Here is a 20,101-nt window from a genome sequence, read left to right as displayed (position 1 = left end):
TTCAGAAGTCAGAGCAACAGGCCTAAAATCATTAAAAACCTTTGGATGGTGGCCGGGTTGGCTCAGTGGTAGAGCAGGCGCACATATACTGAGAGGTTTATGCCTTGATGCAGAGGTCCGGGGTTCGGGTCCGACCTGTGACGATTTCTTGCATGTCTTCCCCTCTCTCTCGCCTTTCTCACCTAGTTGTCCTGTCAAAATTAAAGACGGAAAAGCCCAAAAAAATTATCTAAAAAAAACCAAAAACACTTTGGATGATTGTTTTTGACCACTGAGATAACTTTTGACTGCTTCCAGCTTTTTGGCAACCTCTGCTGGTTGAGTGACGACTGACAAATGCAGTGGAAGATGGGGGCTAATTGTTCTGAACAGGTGAGCAGACGGCTACTTATACTGTCAGGCTCTGGGGTCTCATTTATAAACGTGGCGTACGTACAAAATGGGGCTTAAAATGTGCGTACGCCACTTCCCACGCAAAGGTTGTGATTTATAAAAAACAAACTTGACAGGAGAATGTGCGGTCCTCCACGCAAACTCTGACCCATGCGTACGCACAATTTGGAGACAGTGGCCCTCATTTCTCAACCTAACGTAGAAACCAGCACAGATATGAGCGCAGAAATCATCTTACGGCAGGCTTCACGTGTGATTCATTAAACGTTCGTATCACACCAATCAGAGCGTAAGAATGGTCGCACATTGATAAATGCAGCGGCTGGAAACAATCGTACCTAATTTAAATATCACGCCCCAATGTATACTCTGTTTTGAGGCCTCGCCCCTACAATTTACGACATGGAGAGACGTAATCCGGCTGAGAAGCGGCATTTTTCAGAGGTGGAGATTGAAACCCTGATATCTCAGGTCCACTATTTGTCAGCCTGAAAACTGGTATTAAAGGCTGTAGAAAGAATGGGGAATGGAAAGAGATCACTGATGCAGTGAACACTGTTGCCGTGGTAAATCAGACTCCAGCTGAAGTTTATTTAATTTATACTTCTTTGACATATGTATGCTATAGTCCTAATAGTAATATACAGGCTTATATTGCAATCTCTTAGGCCTACATGGTTTACGTATGTTTAAATAAACACACAGTAGTGGAGTTTATGCAGAGTCTTTTATTTTACTCGTGTTTTTTTTTCATGAGTCAGAGCCAGGCAACAGCTGTGAGGGAGAGCGCGTGTCCTCCGCCCCCCGTGCTGGACCACCACCCCGACCCTGTCTCCTGACAGCAGAGGGGCTGGACCACCACCCCGACCCTGTCTCCTGACAGCAGAGGGGCTGGACCACCCCCCCCGACCCTGTCCCCTGACAGCAGAGGGGCTGGACCACCACCCCGACCCTGTCCCCTGACAGCAGAGGGGCTGGACCACCCCCCCCGACCCTGTCTCCTGACAGCAGAGGGGCTGGACCACCCCCCGACCCTGTCTCCTGACAGCAGAGGGGCTGGACCACCACCCCGACCCTGTCCCCTGACAGCAGAGGGGCTGGACCACCACCCCGACCCTGTCTCCTGACAGCAGAGGGGCTGGACCACCACCCCGACCCTGTCCCCTGACAGCAGAGGGGCTGGACCACCACCCCGACCCTGTCTCCTGACAGCAGAGGGGCTGGACCACCCCCCCCGACCCTGTCCCCTGACAGCAGAGGGGCTGGACCACCACCCCGACCCTGTCTCCTGACAGCAGAGGGGCTGGAAAAACAAGCTGAAATAACTCGGTCAATGGCAGAAATAAATGGTTCACTTGCGGCCATTGACGACACTTTAAAAGAGAAAGGAAAACCTGAAGAATGAATAAAAATGTTGTGCATCGTCATGATTCCTGTATTGAATATCATTGCCAAACATAACCCTATACCTTTTTAAAAGCGAGGAATAATATCCTGTCTCCTTGGTGTAGCCCCAGCTGGGGCTGTGCTGGACACTGGTCTCTGGGCATCGGGTCATCTGGCCCAGAACCCCACAGGCTAAAACTATGTTGCAGACTTTTTCTGCCGTGGATGGGTGATATCGCTGATGCAAGACCATGAGCCATCTGGCCTTAATCAATCCGATGGAGCACTCCACTGTGGCCCGTGCGCGTACATGTGCACTTTTGTACCAGCGAATAGAGGTCTTTTAAAAGACCCAGATCTGCCATTGCTGATAAGTGATCAACTGATGACTTCTCCTTCTCCTGATAAACTTTTTATATACTGCACCGCAAGTCCACACTGACTCGAAAACTTGCGTACACGAGTTCAGACCAGACGTGAAATTTTATCACAGCCTACGCTCACGTTCAAAGTGATAAATCCCTTGCTTTGCGTAGGAATCGGCATACGCCCGTCCTACGCCTGTTTTTGGTCGTACTCATGTTTCATAAATGAGGGCCGTTGGGAATTGGCGACGCAGATGGTGAGGTGGTGAACTGAAGTCAGACTGCAGAAAGTAAATGGGGGGAAAAACGATTACTCGTAATATTTTCAAGTATTGATATGCCTCACGCACATTTTTTCACTCCATATCATCCACGTTACCATGAAGATTAAATCCAGCAGTGTTATTTGCGCTTGTACTGAGTGATACTTGTTCCATAAACACCTTGTAAAATCCAACTCAAATTTTTAATAAAAATGTGTTCTTAATGTTTAATCGGCGCTGTCTCGCCGTCACATTGTCCGCTACGGAGCGCATGCAGGAGGAGGGGATAGTCCGACTGCATGGAATACAGGATAGCATCAAATACCCTAGCATTAGATAACAGCAGAACAGTGTAAATAACTAAATATCTGTCTTTAATACTGTGCATATATCATCAAATGTCAAAGTCTGGAAATACAGCCGTTAAGCTCTCGCGCAATGGTTACACTTAATGTCCTCATTATCGATCCGAACTTTAATACTGTGACACAACCTGCATGAAGAAAAGTGTGTTTATCTATTAGACTTTCTTTCGTCTTCAAATTGTATCTCGGGGTGGGGATACCAGCTGATGCTGTGTTGGCAAGGTGTTAACAATCAGAAATTGTTGTAAACATAAATTCTGCAATGACCCCCGTGCGTAATGCTGCATGATGGCACTGCTGGCCCTGCAGGAGGACTACGCCAATGGAAGAATCAGGAGAGAGAGAGACTTCAGGGATCATGACGATGACTGGCTAATATGCCGATTTAGATTCCCTAAAGCTGAGCTCTTGGATCTCTGTACTGAATTGAGTCCAGTAGGGCAACGTGCCGGAACCGTGCCATCCCGGTCCAAATACAGGTCCTCGCCACTCTGGGGGGAAACCGGCTGTTTCCAGAGGGAAATGTCAGACAGCTAAGTGTTTGTTTTTAATAAATATTATATATAATTTTCAACTTTATCACTAAGGCTTGTTTGGATATAATATATAGTTCTGTTAAATCTTATTATATAGGTCTGGTATATCGAAGCTGTCCCCGAGTGCCGTAATGCCTGCCGTTTTGGACGTATTATTAATACATGTAGTTATAGATAAGGTTTCCCTACACTGTGCAAGAACAGGCTGAAATTATAATTCAATTTACAGCAATTCCTGAACGTCTGAGAATGTTTTTGCTTTTTCTCCACCAGTCGTCAGGATTCGGTCTAACAACTGCCAGTGTCATTCATATACTGATCAGCATTCACGAGGTGCTTTGCATTGACTATTTATGGTTAAAAATGGGCGTATATAGGGCGGGATAAGAGGCTGATTCACGTACGCACACTTGTCGGTAATCTCTGATTTATAAAGGGAACTTTGCTTACAGGTGTGCGTACACACGGTTTTATAAATCAAACTTTTTTTTGGCGTACGCCATTTTGGGCTTTTGGACGTACGTACACTTATAGTAAGGATCCTACGCACAGTTTTATAAATGAGACCCCAGGGTTTTTTCTAGCGTTGGAGTGTTTAAAAGAGTAGGCCACAGAGCAAACATCGAAGGGGATGGAACCAGTGCATGATAGTTTGTTTTTCATTTCTAAAACCTTGTTACTAAAATCAAGGGTGTCAAACCTATGATGAAACTCATAAACTCCTGCGCCAGCTGTTTATCGGATTATCAGAAACACCTTTTAGCTTTTGTATTTTGAATAAACAATAGTTTTTAGACCATGTCATTCAGAACCCAAATTATTGTTGCCAAGTATTCTTTCTAACTTAACCTTATATCTAAGTTTTGCTCTCCTGATTTTACTTTTTATGTCCTTATTTTTAGCAAGTTCAGCTCTGAGAGGTTTCCCGTACAAAATAACCTCTTTTTGTTTAATAAAAGTTTCAATGATTTTGACACCCATGGCTTGCTGTTTGGATATACAGTACCTTCAGAGACTTATTAGGGATTACATTGTCTTCACAGAACGTCACATAGCAGCTAACAACATCAGTGAGCTTATCAATATCTGTACAGGAGTCCTTAAACATGTCCCAACCCGTGCAGTGTTAGCAGCCCTGCCGACCCAGAAAAAGGTGGAGAAGAGGACCAAGAGCCAACAAGACTATCTCTGTGGCCATCTTATTGACCATTCTCCTGCTGACTCTGCTAGTCTGGTCGGTCAAGGTTTTCAAATGTAAAGATCAGGAAAAACAGAGGAAAAGATGAAGATAACTGTCAGCTACCACCTATATCTGCCATCCTGACTATGTGAACAAGCAAGACCATCTCTGCCAGCGAAGGTGGAGTGCTGGTGCTCAGTTGGTAGAGCGGGCGCACGTGCAGAGGTTTATTCCTCGACGCAGAAGGTCCAGGGTTTGAGTCCGACCTGTGAAAGTTTTCCTGCATGTCTTCCCCCCTCTCTCCTCTTTCATGTCTCAGCTTTCCTATCAAATAAAGGCAGAAATGCCCAAAAAATTGTATAAATTTATTATGTAATAAATAAGGAGCTGATGGCAGGGTTTTCCCTTCCATTATAAGGCTTAGGTGCAGCACCCAAGCAGTTTTGGGCACCACCTTTGCCAGACCTTCCTCCCAGGAAGTCCACACAGCATTCCTGGATGGGAGAAAAACGTGCTCTGGTTTATTGTCATTTACTTTAAACCAATCACAATCGTCTTGGGCGGCACTAAGCACCGGACGGAGCCACGGTGCCTCTGCTAAATAGTCTCAGGAAGGAACTTGTTTTGGTGGAACGTGTACGTTCAAAAGTAGTTTTAGTCATGCAACAGAAAACTCAGATAGTCTAGCTAGCTGTCTGGATTTACCCTGCAGAGATCTGAGGAGCAGTTAACCATAGTCCTCACAAATCCACCAGAGGTTAAAACACCAACACAGAGAAAGAGGAAGGGGACGGACATCCGGCTGAAATGAGGGACATCCGGTGACACATAACAATCCCAGAAGTGGAACGTCGTGAATATAGACTAATGTAAAATCAATGCGAGCATCAAAACCAACTAAATGGCTTTTCTCAGATCTATTGATTGTAGTTGGTGGCTTTAGTAAGTATTGTGTTTAAGATTTCTAAATGTGATATTTATTTACCATCTGCTCTAGCTTTTCCAACATTTTAGACACAAATATGGTAATAAAAATGGTCCAAAATGATGTGAAATTGCATATTTATTTTATTGAAGATTTTCTTGAGGGAGGACCCCTAAATCCCCGCCAAATCTGTACACCCAAGTCTTCTCCAAACCTAGGGAAAACAGTGGATGGGATAAGATTCACTGGAATTACCTCGTACCATTTTACTGTGACAAAATAATTGATTGATTGATGTTGGATGACAGATTTTGAGAATATTTTCTTTTTGCAAATATTGCTGTAATGTACACCAAAACTGACAGCTATATACTGTATCTGTTGCACATTCATGGTTTCAATTATTAATATTAGTTATTTTTTTATTGCTGTTGTTTATTTTGTCATTATTGATCAATTCTTTCTTTGAAGGTACGTGTGGGGGTGGGAGGGTGAAGGCTTGTGGGATCTGTGGTTAGTGTTGTAAGTTCACTGTTGTATCACACTGTATATCCCCTAAATGACTTGGTTGCTCTTCAAATACAAATCAAATTATTATTAATCCCACGAGGGACAAGTAGAACAATTAGTTAGTTGTATGTATGCTTGTCTGTTTAAATATACAAATTATAAATAAAAAAACGTGAAAAATAAGTAAGTCAATGGCAAAATATATTATTAGTCCAGTCCTAGTGGACATATAAGGAAAGGCTCTATATGGATTTTTGATTCAAAGTGTCAGATTCAACTGTGTGGTAATGCTTGAGGTAGTAGGTTGTGGTGTTTTCGGCCTATCAATGGACTGCATCAATTGTGTTTACAACTGCTGGGCACAATAAAAGAAACATTTTAACCTTTGTTACTTGTTTGTTGCAGAGCTATTGTTTTGATGGTCTTATTATGTATTCCATTCGTTGCTCTCGCTGCACTTGGTGTTATCGCGGGAAGTGGCAGAGCGATACGCTAGCTCCGTTTACCTATCGCGTAACTGACAGAAAGCCCAGCCTGGAGTTCCTCAGCGCTGATGGTGAATAGCCACTGCTGCGGTAACGGGCGGAGGAGAAGAAGCCGCAGAAGGAGTCAGCGGTGGCAGAGGAATGATAGTTCTGAGTTAGTCTTATAGAATTAGCAGTGTTACGTGTATCATCTGATCCTTACCAACCCCAGAAGGGAAGGGAAAAATAAGTAAAGATGGCGGCCGCGGCCTCGCCGGGCTCCGGCTCGTCCACCTCTTCAGACTGGATTGTACTGAGAGACGGTTGCCTGCGTTGCGACGAGGAGGGCCTGCGAAGCCTTTCCTACCACCCGGCCCTCAACGCTATCCTGGCCGTTACCAGCCGCGGCAGTATCAAAGTAATTGACGGCACTTCGGGGGCCATTCTCCAGGCTTCAGCGTTGCACGGTAAGCACCGGAACCCTCCGTCAAGCCCTGACACCAACCACTGATTGTCAACAGACACTAAACACGACACTGTAACCTCAGCTAGCTACCGTCAACGTTAGCTGTTCCTGGCAGTTGTCTTTGGGCCTAACGTTAGTTTGATTATTGGATAACTGGATTCGTTCAGCCTGTTGTGATTGTGCCTGTGCACCGTCTTCAGACGTTAATCTGAAATGTAAACTAAAGTTAACGGTAGTGCTTCTTGAACGCCGGTGTTTGCTACTGTTTACCCCAGTTGCAACATGCCAAATCTACCATGTAAGCTAATAGATAGCTGGTTAACTTAGCACAGCGCTAGTTAGCCGGGAAACCTTTCCTGTCAGTTTCTGTCATTCTAGTGGTCATCACGATATTTCGTTAGAATTTGAATTTATATCTTAGGCACCTAATTTAGCACGCCTAATATTACCTGGTTAAATGTACTGCAGTGTTACATTAATGGGAATTACTGTGACAGCCACTAAGCTAGCCAGCGGCACTCTAACGTTAGCTGCCTAACTTTAGCTACAGCCTGTCGTGTACAACGTTAATGTCAGTCATTTGGAAGCATTAATGTGATGCTGAAAGTAAACTGACTTGATGCTGTAGAGTTGGTGTGATGGAGCCGTATTTGTTTACTGGGCTAACTTGGCTAATTCGGTAAAATAACCAGCCAACACTTTTCTTGTTGGACTTGCGTGTCTGCACGCAATTCCAGTAGCAATGTATACAGGACATTGCATACAACGTTTCCAAAGACTTGCATATTGGTTTCCTCAAGCTGGGCTTCATACTCCCCTGGTAACTGCACCGCTGATCACTGTCCTCTGCTTTGTTTACACGGCATAGCATATGTCAAGTGCCTTTTTTCTTTTTAAGTGAAAGAGAAACATGAACACACTTGATTTGGCTGTCCTATACACAGTGGTCTATTGTTACCATTAGTTTAACATCTTAAATTGTGCTGATTTCCTGATGGATGTCAGTATTTCTAGAAGAGCTTTCACTCTGACTTTTATCAGTAGGCAAACACATATTTTTTAAACAAGGTAAAGCAAAACAACTGTTTATTAGTACCTGTAGCAGGGTTTTCCTGAATATAGGCTGGAAAACGTGCGTGGCATGCAAGGTGTACAGTTTGTGCACTCACCTTTTAGAGTGGCTGCTTTACAAAATGAGCATGGTGTGAGGGACTGTTTTCTGCAGAGTACACACAGCATCCCATCAGACGTGTTCATGGGCCACCTATAGCTTTCTGTGCTTCCTGTCCTGACTGTTAAATATGAAAAGAAAAAAAACACAGAAATAAGTTATTTTTTACTTGTTTGCCCATTCCTCAATATTTCAGTAACTTGTATAATCGCTCTCACCCTTCTCTGCTTTGAGTCTCAGACTGACCCTCACTTTCCTCCAGAACGGTCTCATCTGGGTGGCTGATAAACCTGACAAACCACTGTCCCTGCGTTCTTATCCCCTTACTATCTTACTATTTAGTTTGCCAGAAAAAGATTTAGTATGTCCCAACTCCCAATACATAGTATGTGAAATGCAGTGTGCCAAAAATACCAGGATGCATCCTGTCAGATTTTGCAGTATGCAAGCCAGAATACTTTTCTGGCTATTCTGACCCACAATCCTTTGCGCAGCATATTTGAGCAAGAGTGTCAAAGTTCAAGGCACAATGTTATTAAGAAGTAGTGTGTCCCAATTGTATGCATGCAGCATGCAACAGTACATACTTTGTAAGGTCAGCCACAGTACGTACTGAAAGTAAAAAGAAAGCGATTCAGACTGATTCAGCAAGTGCAGCTTTTTTCTCTCACAAAATGTTTTCAGAAACACATTTCGGTGAACCATTTTCGTAAAATAAGCGTCCAATGCTGGGAAGTGGTAGCAATCCCTGCTGTCCGAAACTGCTGCTGTGGACACATTTAGTTTTGGTTTTTGCACTGTAATGACCGTAATAGTACTTTGTTTACATTTCTGAATGTGCATTTGTTAAGCCCCATTCAATTAAAATGTGACTGAACTAAAATAAAACAGCACATTGTAGTATCTGTAGGCTATTTATTATTGAAGCATTTATCAGTAATACAGTTAAAATGGGGAAATGTGAAAAATTGCGTTGCAGGTGTGCGTCCTTAAATTTGTGCCCCTAAAACTTTCAGTTAGGGGTTACAGTGCTACTAGTAAAAGTTAGTCTGCTTATTGATTACAAAGTGCTTTACATATACTAAATATAAAACGATAAGAAACGGCGATGAGTCTGTGTTACCTTATTTGACAGAAATCTATGAATTTGCCTGTTATTTCTGACAATTTGATAAACAAAAATGTCTATTATGCTTGAGGAAATGAAACCCCAATAAACAAAACTGCTTAAAAAATATTAAAATATCACGGCTGAAATCAGCGGGAGAGTCCAGTACAGCCTGCCTCTGGACGGTAAAACTGAGATCAGCGCTCCTAGTTAAGTTTATGTTCTGCTTGTTCAACAGTTGTTTGGTAAATTACTATTAAACACATTCAGAGAGGATTTGAATTGCTATTTGTTCCCTCAATTCTCATTGTTTTGGCGCTGGTGATTTTCCTTTGGAGCTGGCTAAAACCTCTTTGGGGGGCACCAAACATTCCTCCATGCAGGAAAAACCCTGATGTAGTGGTTTTCAGGTAGAAAAGTGTGGACCTTCCTTCTAGCCTTTCTCCTTCAAACTCCTAACTCTGCTGTCCTCTGTTCCTGTCGCAGCTAAACCTGGCGGTCGTGTCAGGTGTCAGTACTTTCCTGCAGTGGACAAGGTCCTTTTTGTGGACGACTATGCAGTGGGATGCAGGAAGGACCTGAACGGCATCCTGCTCCTGGACACAGCTCTTCAGCCTCCAGTGGCCAAGCCGGAGGACCTGGTTCAGCTGGAGCTGCCGGTCACAGAGGTAAGAGCCTACACACCAGGAAGCCCCTCACAGAGATGGCTGTTGTCGCCTGATATTTGACACCAGTTGTTGTGTTTGGCCTGGATGAATGTGTTTACACTAAGCCAATCAGAATAAAAGCCCTAGGTTGGAATACACTGTTAATTCTGCGTATATGAAAGGCTGGTTAAAATGGCAGTTGAGCAGGTAAAAACCTTTGTGTAACTGCTCCCTCAGATTAGATTAGAATCACACCAGCAATCCTCACACTCACCCACTCTAAGAACTGCTGAGTAATATAAAAGTTAGGGAAAGTGTGCAGCCCAGCATTAAAACAATAATGGTGCAAAGCACACAATGCAGCTTAATTTTTGTCAAAATTGGTCATGGTGAAAAGAAATTGCACACTGACACTCAAACTGATGTTTTTCCTCTTCAACGGACCGTTGCTACTACTACTTTCAGCTCTTACACTTCTAGTGACATACAACTAAACATCAACTGTATCTTCAGGGCGTCCACTTCAACCGACATCTCAAGTGCTTTGATTACTTACTTTAAAAATAACAGTTCAACTGCTTTTGTTGCTGGTATTGGTTATTAGTCGTTTGAAAGCGCAGTTGGTGGCAACCTGCCTAGTACAATGAAGTTCAGCGAGACGTAGAGACGCCATGGAGCAGCTCAAAGGTAGGCCACTCTCTTTATCAAAGAGGGTACCATCTTTGTCTTTATGGAAAGGACCATTAAACTATTATCCGAAAATATAGAATTTCACACTGTGGAAACGCACACCAAAAGTGCTGAGTTCGTCATTACATTACATCAATTCGCTGTCAAATTTCCCCGCTTTTGAGCGTATGGGGGTGGTCCCGGGGTAGAAACGTCAGTTGCAAATATTGCATCAAATTCACGGTTTATTATTGAATGTAACGTTAGGCGTATGCCTAGATGTTGTGGGTTTTTACTAGGCTGTTTTATGATTAACTAAACTCAACGTGTTTGTAATGTGGCAACAGCTAATAGTGTTTGCTACATCAGCAATGAACAACCATTAGGGACATCAAGGATAAAAGGCTGCCAAGCAGGATGGGACTTATGCCATAAGGCTTCTTGTTTATCGACATTGTGCATTTTGCATAATTTTAATTTGACATGATTTGATTTGTTTCAACGTTATTTGTATTGTATTATATGTTCAATACACGTGTATACCAGTATTTTGAAACATTTTATTAAATGTAATTCGACATCTACTACAACTGTGTACACATATGTGTCTAAAGCCCTTATCATGTCAGCGGACATGCTAAATATCTTCCGGTGGCGCAAATTCATTGCACTTCATTGCTGCTGCTGGAGGAAACACTGGGCAACACACATGCTTTCAGACTACGAAATAAGCACCATCCACCAGCCAAATGCTGGTAAAACATGCAAGTGGCAGGTAGATCTGCTTCACTCACCTGCCAACATTTAAACATCCACTAGCCATTTAGCTGCTGGACAAAAAAGTAAATGTTGCACCCTGCCTGCTTTCATCTGGTACTCTTCAGCTGACAACTCAACTGCTGTTCATGTCGTAATGAATATGAGAGACTAACACTTCACCTGATTTAAGCACTTTCACTTAACCTCTTCTCATCTCATTGCAGTAATAAACATTCAATTAACATTAACAATGTTAACTCTTTCCATGGCTAACAATTCAGCCGACACTTACAAACCCTTACAAAATATTTTTGCGTAGAACGAAGGCTTTGAATGTTGTCCCCTATCAATTACTTAGAAATCATCCATCAAGGGCAGATGGTTACACTGCATTGTGTGTGTGTGTGTGTTTGTGATTCTGACTGTAACTACATTATCATGGATCAATTGGCTTCACAACCCATGAAACCTCCAATGCCTGACTCAGGCAGTTAGAACTAATATATATGTTTGTGTGTCTTTTCAGGCCCAGCAGATGCTGTCAGCCTGTCAGGAAAAGATTGATGTGTCTAACACAGAGGGCTATGAACTCTTCATCACCCAGCTCAAAGAAGGCCTGAAGAATACCTCACACGAGACGGCAGCCAATCACAAAGTGGCTAAGGTTAGTCTGACAGCCTAAAAATGATTTTGTTTTATTGTTGCATCCTGTATTAATCAAGGCTCACTGTTTGTGCTCATATCAACATATTAAGGATTTGGCTGTTAGTGACACCTGAACGTCACGACCAATGTTTCACTATATTCAATTGTTTGGGATGTTACATGAGAGGAGCCAGTCAAGTAAAAGTAAAAGAGCTTCCCCACTACGGTCATTCAGAGTAATTCATTATACTTGTTCCTATGTCTTTGGTTTTTTTTCTCCCTCAGTGCAGTTACTTCTCTAACAGCATTTTACTACAGGCATTATGCAACATGACCTCACACAAATTGCAGAAACTCTTTCAACTGATTTAGTCTCATAAAAGTCTCCTCTATAACATATAAAAAGCCCTAAGAGATCCAAGTGGTGGAATGTATCGAAAAATACTGAAACCGGGAAGCCAATTTCCCATTGCAGCCTTTGTTAAAGGGAGACACTACAAATGAATAGGGGACATATTGAACTATAACTAACAGATATCACCAACTTCCCCAGTTGATAATTTACATTAAGAAAATATTTCTTTGTATTGTTTGTCGGTTTAATTATGCAAATGAGGCGTTATCTAATTCATTAAGTGCTAATTTACATAAATATAAAATAAAAATAAAATTTTAGTATTTTTCTATCTGGACCCTATTTACCCATGCATTGGTGTCTAAATGACTAATGTGAAATATTTAAAATCTTTGGTCCAGTATAGAGTGAGAACACTGTAACCAGCAGCAGTGAACCAAGCTGTAATGTAACCCTACAGGACTAATGTTCAGCAGCAGTCAGCGTCCACTAAAAGTTCTGTTGTTGCTGCTGACAGACTCAGATTATTATTCTAAGTGTCTGACAACATTATGGGATGGATCCCTACAGAGATAGACCTTTTAGTTAAAGCAGTGGTTCTCAACCGGTGGGGCCCGCCCCCCTCGGGGGGCGTGGACACTCTCCTGGGGGGCGCGAGTAGGCTACAGGATGGGAGGAGAAAAAAAAAAAAAAAAATCACGTAATGTAACTACACGTCGCTCGGTCGTGGCTGGATAGCGTTGCATTTCCTCCCCGACTCATTTCCTGGTTCTCCTTCTCCATAAACAACATGAACTCAAGGAGATAATTAACTTCTCCTGCTCCAGATTTCCCACCGTGGTCAGAAAGAACAGAGGAGACACTTAGTTTCTCTCACTATGACTCTAGAGTCTGTACTCGCTCTAAAGCTAAACGCCGTCACTCTCTCACTTCTCCCTCTACCACACATTCCCCACACACACACATGCCGGCTCACGCACACACCAGTGCACAACTATAAACATCAGGCCACTTACGTAGGCTACGGAGAAAGCTCTGTGTGGAGCCTCTGCACAACTGTAAAACAAGTCATCCTCCTGGCGACTTTTTTTGTTAAAAGCGACTAGCGACAAATCTAGCGACTTTTACTGGTGTTATTGGAGACTTTTGTGGTGTTTGGAGACTCGAAAACACGTATCACTCTGCAGTTATGTGCTCAACGAGCAGCGGGTGCTGCCGTGAGCCCCTCCCCCGTCCAAAAGCCCTCACAGCCGGTCAGTCTCTCAGTAGCCTCGCGCAGCAGTCCCAGCCTGCAGAGAGGAGACACACACCACTCCGCGTCCAGGCTGCACACACGCACACATCGTTACATCATAGCCTCAACTTATTGAAAACACAACTAATCCACATCCAAATTATTTCAAAACCAAACAAAATAGAGAGATTTCTAGTGAGGACCAACAAGGCAACCAACGCACCACCAGCTGCAAAAAAGCTTTGAAGGTACACTGAAGCATACCTGGCTCAGGTCTCACATTAACATCACCTACCTGCAAGCTTCTGTAGAAAATGCAGATGATATGCCTACTGTTAGGCCTAGTAATAATAACAGTAATAAAGCATGAATTCATATCAGAGGTCTGGTGCCAATTCCCAATTATAGCAATAGCCTAGTAATGATAATAGGCCTACTACTACTCATAATAATAATAATAATAATAATAATAATAATAATAATGCCTGCAAGCTCACATTAGAAGTCTGGTGCTACTGCCAATTATAACAATACCTACCGCTACTGATGACAATAATAACAATAATAATAATAGTGTGGGCCTAAAAATAATAGCCTAGCCTAGGGCTATCTATCTATCTATTTATGCAAGGTGGTGTAGTGGGGGTGGCGCCAGGAAAGGGGGGCCCAACTGCAATGAACCAGCTTTGGGGGGGCCCAGCTTGCAAAAGGTTGAGAACCCCTGAGTTAAAGAGTAAGATCCTTTTAGTTTAACTTGAAACGGCCCCAAAATCACCATCACCAAACCCACCAGACTCCATGGAAATAATCACTACTTTTAGCGTGTATAGAGCAGTGTTGGGGAAGTTACTTTTAAAAAGTAGTGTTTACTCGTTACTTCTTAAAAAAGTAATCTGTTACTTTACTTAGTTACCCCCTATGGAAAGTAACTTTTTACTTTACTCGTTACTTTTACGTTACTTTTAAAAGCAGGGGTCTCTGGCGGAGACTGAAGTTATACAAAAACTATCTTTGACCATAAAGCCAATCTCTGGTTTATCAGTGAAGTGTCTGAAATAGGGCTGAACGATTTTTGAAAATAATATAATTGCGATTCTTTTCAAAAATATTGCGATTGCGATTCAATATGCGATTATTTTTTAAGCTCTTTGTCTTCTGTATTATTCAACAAAGACAAGCAATAAATCATTGTAAAGTATGAACAACACAAGATTAGATAGATTAAACAAACTGTTCTTTCCTGGAGGCCAGGCCTGGATGTGATGATGAAATTAGGTGATGCATGAATTTATATGAATGACATCTTTTATTTAACTACTTCAGTCCCAGTAGTATACTGAGCACTGACCGCCTGGTGGAAACATTCATATGAAAGTCAGAAACTAATCACACAAACTAAAGTGCAGATTGCAGAAATATAAAAACAAATATGTGGCTTTACCACACTTAGTAGTATTTACATTTAATTATCATTTACTGTAACATATGTAAACATGTGGATTGCACTTTTTAAACACTGTCTTTGAACTCTACTAGACAGTTAAATAAGTAAAAATATAGTATATACAGTATATACAATGGTGTATATTTTTTACAGCGCACACAGAGGAGCTGCCTCCAGCCCCTCCCTCCCCTCATGAAGTTGCGTGCCGCGTGCCTGACAGCGTCAACATTGCACTCAGAGACAGAGAGGCTATTGTTACGTTAGCAGTAGCATGCTGCTGCTGGTCTTGCCGTGGGATTAACTGTACTTATAAAACCGTTGAAACAACGCAGTCACGCTGCTGTGAAAGCTCCCTGAACGTCATTTATCAGAGTCTGGTTGTTACCCCTCCCCGTGGCAGTCTCCTCCACACCACATCTTTATAACGGAGCTAGCTAACTGGAGCTAACCGCTAATCAGAGCTAATGGTTGCTAACCGAGCCTTCAGTTCTGCGTGCCTCTATCCATTAACTGCATGTATGGACTCGAGCCTGAATAAAACCCTTCGTTTTATTAAAATGGCTGTAAAAGATTTAAACTACAACTCAGAGTTGTTTGAATGACAGAAATCTGCTCAAGGTACAGCGTAGCGTTAGCGTGCTAAGTTGATGCTTTCTCTGCGGGTGCAGACTGATTTGCTCTTGCGAGTCACGTGACCAAATTGCAGCCTTTGTGATTAGGAAATCGCGTCTTTACATATCGCGATATTATCGCAAATGCAATTAATTGTTCAGCCCTAGTCTGAACTCCACTGCAGACTGGATTCTGCCAGTCCAGCGCGGGTTGAATGCACATCAGCAGGTCTAGCAAAAAGCCACGAAGCTTAAAACGCTCTCAAAAGTTAGCTTTGGCTGCTTCTCGCTTGCCATGATTAGTCTACTACCAGCCTCTGTCACGTCCCGTGTGGAGCTTGTGAGCGTGCAGCTGAGAAGGCAGTGTCGCTGTCAAATCTGTCCCTGGGAAAAGTAACGTTGCGCCGAATTGAAAAAGGAACTACGTTTCGTTACCAACTTTTCAGTAGTAGCGCGTTACACTACTTTTTACCTGAAAAAGTAGTTGCGTTACTGTAACGCGTTATTTTGCAACTTTGTAATGCGTTAGACCCAACACTGGTATAGAGCCAGCATATCTCCACATGTAAATGGGTGAATTAAGGGTTTATTTCAACCAAACCAGAGTGGTGATTGTTGGAACAGTGGAAAGATGAACCAAGACGGCTTTTGATAGTTTGATTTAGTTTCTGTCCACTTTGAATGAAGTGTTTTTTTGATGATAAAATTATTGTTTATTTAAATGTCTGGTGGGAATGTTGTCAGACACTTAGAATAATAATCTGAGTGAGGAATGATGTTGACCTCATTTCCAGGACGTCATCTTAGCGACTTTTTAATGACCCCAACGGACCATAGAACCAGCTGTTGTAGGTCGTCGAGACAACGTCATCCCCGTATCGGATGTGATCTTTGACGCATACACGTTCTGTGACTTTGTCGCTCAGGCTATCTGTAGTTTGGGAAATTAGGAAGAGATGCAGCTCTGCGCTGCACTCACCAGAGGTTGCTGTCAGTCATCACAGTTAGCTCGGGGTCACAGCACATTATTTTGACCCACAGTAGGAACTTCAGTCTCATGCTTTGAATGTTATGAAGATAGAGGAGAGGCATTTCTCCGACACTTGTGCCGAGACAAGTAGGCAGACAGTGGGACATTAAACATAAAGTCAGCACACTGACCACTGATAGTGCAGCGGCTAGGACGCTCCTGTTGGAGCATCCCACCGAGCCATCACTTTCTCTCACACTTGGTTTGAATTTACTTGATGTATCGCCCTGTTTTGATCCCACTTAATTTTCCCACATGTGAGCTTAAACTCAATGACATTGTTACATTACATTGTTAGATTTAGCTGGGGTGGTGATGGCGCAGTGGATATGACACATGCCTGTGGTGTGGGAGATCTGGGTTTGATTCCCACTGTGATACATCAACTAATGTGTCCCTGAGGAAGACACTTAACCCCTAGTTGCTCCAGAGGTGTGTGACCTCTGACATATGTAGTAATTGTAAGTCGCTTTGGATAAAAGTGTCAGCTAAATGACATGTAATGTAATAATGTAATTTAGCTGACCAATGTACCTGTACAATGTGTCTGTTGCTGTAATAGCAGTGTTTCCCACAGGTTGAGAGTTTACTTGTGGTGGTGGGGGGGTGCAGGATGAGACTGCGCGGCATCGTGGCTGGGTTCAGTAATAAACTAGTCAAAGGTTTATGAACTATTTATTGAAAACAGTGAATACATAACAAGATAATTTAGAGATAAATACCTGTTTACATATTAAACAAATCAGATGTAGCTGTGCTTTGTCAACTAAATCTGGTTGGTTTGTCAAATACATTTTATGGTTCAGCAGATAAAATACCCGATAAAGGTTACCCAGAGCTGAAATGTTGCATTAACAACTTAACCTTAAACCTATACTATGATCCATACAGAAAGTTACATGTTATTATAAATTCAACCCTGTGTGCAACTCCCGTTAAATCATATTACACTAAGGCTATTCAAAGTTAAGTTATCAATATACCTGGGCCCAAGTAGAATCTATGTATGGGAAACACTGAATGCACAAGCTCCATTGTTTAGTGTTGAGCTGCTGTTTAGTTAACTTTTCCAAGTGTAAAGTGGGACACTACATTTTGTTAGTATTACCAAGTAATGTTCCAATCAGGTCAATGTGCCCATCTGTTGTTGCCATATTCTCCTTTCAGCATATTTTTATAGCATACAGTACCTTTGAGGTTATTCTGGAGAATATTCTAGACAGTATTTGTCATTATTTTGGATTGTTGCAATAATTGTAATGTAAAACATTGTTATTTCTAGTGCTGTCAGTTAAACGCGTTATTAACGGCGTTAACACAAACCCATTTTAACGGCGTCAATTTTTTTATAGCAAGATTAACGTTCTTTTTGGCATAGCAGACTTTGTAGTTTTTTTCACATGCTGTTGCAACAACTAGTAACGTTAGAAAAACTACAACACCACACCGGATCTAGCTAGACTGGAAACACAACAACATGCACGCCACACACACTAGTTTGGGCTTGGAGCCAGCCAGAGAGTAGTAGGCTAATGTTACGTTTTGAGTGGATGGCGAGTGCGAGACGCCGAAATGGATGCCAATAAGATTCTGAATGGAAAGTTTACTTTTAAAAAGTTTGTCGAGGGGGACAGTAGTTTCAAAGTCAAAGTCTTTATTAGTCTCCCTAAGGAGAAATTCATTTTGGACACAGGGAGAAATTGCTGACGAGTTGCTGAAGAGTAACAACAGAGACACACATCAAACACAGGGTTAAAAAAAGTTAGAAAAACAAAAGTACATGAAACATATATGCTACTCAAACAGCTGTGCAAATTACAAATTACCATTTTCTAAAGGCTGCTAGAGAAAAAACAAAAAAACCCATTAATTTATCCATTTATAAATATAAATATCCTTACAATCCATTGTAAAAAAATGCAGTGATTCTTTCATTCATATCCATACATACATTCAGTCACAAATTTAACATTAATAAAATTCATGGTCATATGTTCATCACTGCTCATTTATGAGCTTAACTGCGAGAGGAACAAATGAGTGCTTATACCTATTACATTTGCAGAGAGGAACCCTGTACCTCTTTCCTGAGTTCAATAGCTCAAACTCCGAGAACAACACATGAGAGTTATCAGATAGGATAATCTTAGCCTGCCTGATTGTTGCATAATTAAAAAGCTCCTGCGGGTTAAGGGGAGCAGGTGTTCCCAAATTAAAAATCTGAGTTTTAGATTTAACTGTCAAATTTCCAAACCAGCTGGTTATACCATACTGAAGAATTGACTCTATTGTTGCTTTATAGAAGATTAACATGATATTTTTACAGGCCCCAAACACTCTTAAGTCTGCGCAAAAAATAAAGACGCTGATGAGTTCTGGCACAGACATTTGTTACATGTGTGCGCCAACTTAGGTCATTATCAATATGAACTCCTAGATATTTAAAGGAGGACACCTTGATGTCATAACCATGGATGGCCACCGGGCTCTGATCTCCAGCTGATCTTGGGTCTACCAGTATTTCCACAGTTTTGCTTGTGTTAATATGAAGTTGATGTGAGTCGCACCAGTTGACAAACTTGTCCACAGCAACTTGGTGGATACTTATATTGCTTTCTTTAGTAAGCAAACTGAGAAGGACAGTGTCATCTGAAAATTGAACTATATATTGATTTGGCTCAGAGCTGATGCAGTCATTGGTGTACAATGTAAACAGAAGAGGTGAACTGACACACCCTTGGGGGGCACCAGTGCTGCACACTGCTGGATCAGACATGGAGGAGTTGAACTTCACCTGCTGTGGCCTGTTTGACAAAATGGAGTGATACCACCTGATTTAAAAAGGGATTTACATTTAACTGAACTAATTTCCTAAGCATGATATCTGGCTGGATTGAGTTAAAGGCAAATGCAAAGTGTATTGCTTTAGTTGTTGAAGAAAACCCCCAGTATGTGACTTCACTGTTAAGTAAAGACGTTAAGGCTTTTGTTTTCAAAATTGTTACTTAATATTTATGGAACTAATATGACCCATTATTACGGTGTAGCCTCGTCTTTTGTCAAAACATTAACCAAAAGATATAACTTTTTTTGTGTGTATCCCACTGTACTAGACATAACTGTGACTCCAAAACTGTTATATTTTGAATTATGAATTTTGCTTGTGGTACACCCCTAAAATGCTATTACTAAATGCAACTAAATGCATCCTTTTCTGTCCTTTTTAGTTTTATGTCCCAACTAACCACAATCTTCCACACCCAAAACTAAGCTGTTGAGTGGTAGCCTAATATTAAACCTGAAATCTCTTGATTTTCTATCAATCCAAAAATGCAGGTGTGTGAGCGCTTGCTTGAATGTGAACAAAGGAACGTGTTCCTTCTTGCAGCTGCATTACTGTGTAATAGCAGTATTTCTCACAAGTTGAGAGTTTACTTGGTTGGGTGGCTGGGTTTAGTAATAAACTAGTCAAATGAAGATGTATGAACTATTTATTGAAAAGGATTAACAGAATTTAGAAATAAAGAACTATTTACATACTAAACAAATCAGACTACAAGATGATACAGATGAAG

General features: G+C 41.8%; 1 protein-coding gene across 4 annotated transcripts in view; it reads left to right on the top strand.

Moving 5' to 3' along the window:
* The first annotated feature begins 6,415 nt into the window (after positions 1-6,415).
* birc6 (baculoviral IAP repeat containing 6) overlaps positions 6,416-20,101 on the top strand; it is a 149,237-nt gene continuing 135,551 nt past the window's right edge. For 3 of the 4 annotated variants that reach the window (XM_035992589.1, XM_035992590.1, XM_031299978.2), the window contains exons 1-3: positions 6,416-6,854; positions 9,619-9,800; positions 11,734-11,871. In XM_035992589.1, coding sequence (XP_035848482.1) covers positions 6,644-6,854; positions 9,619-9,800; positions 11,734-11,871 — 531 coding nt within the window. In that variant the 5' untranslated portion in view covers positions 6,416-6,643. The remainder of the gene's footprint in view (positions 6,855-9,618; positions 9,801-11,733; positions 11,872-20,101) is intronic. The other variant, XM_035992588.1, reaches the window with a different exon arrangement.

This window comes from Sander lucioperca, chromosome 15, assembly GCF_008315115.2.
Source record: "Sander lucioperca isolate FBNREF2018 chromosome 15, SLUC_FBN_1.2, whole genome shotgun sequence".
NCBI classification, from domain to species: Eukaryota; Metazoa; Chordata; class Actinopteri; order Perciformes; family Percidae; genus Sander; species Sander lucioperca.
This window is presented reverse-complemented; position numbering and strand designations above follow the sequence as displayed.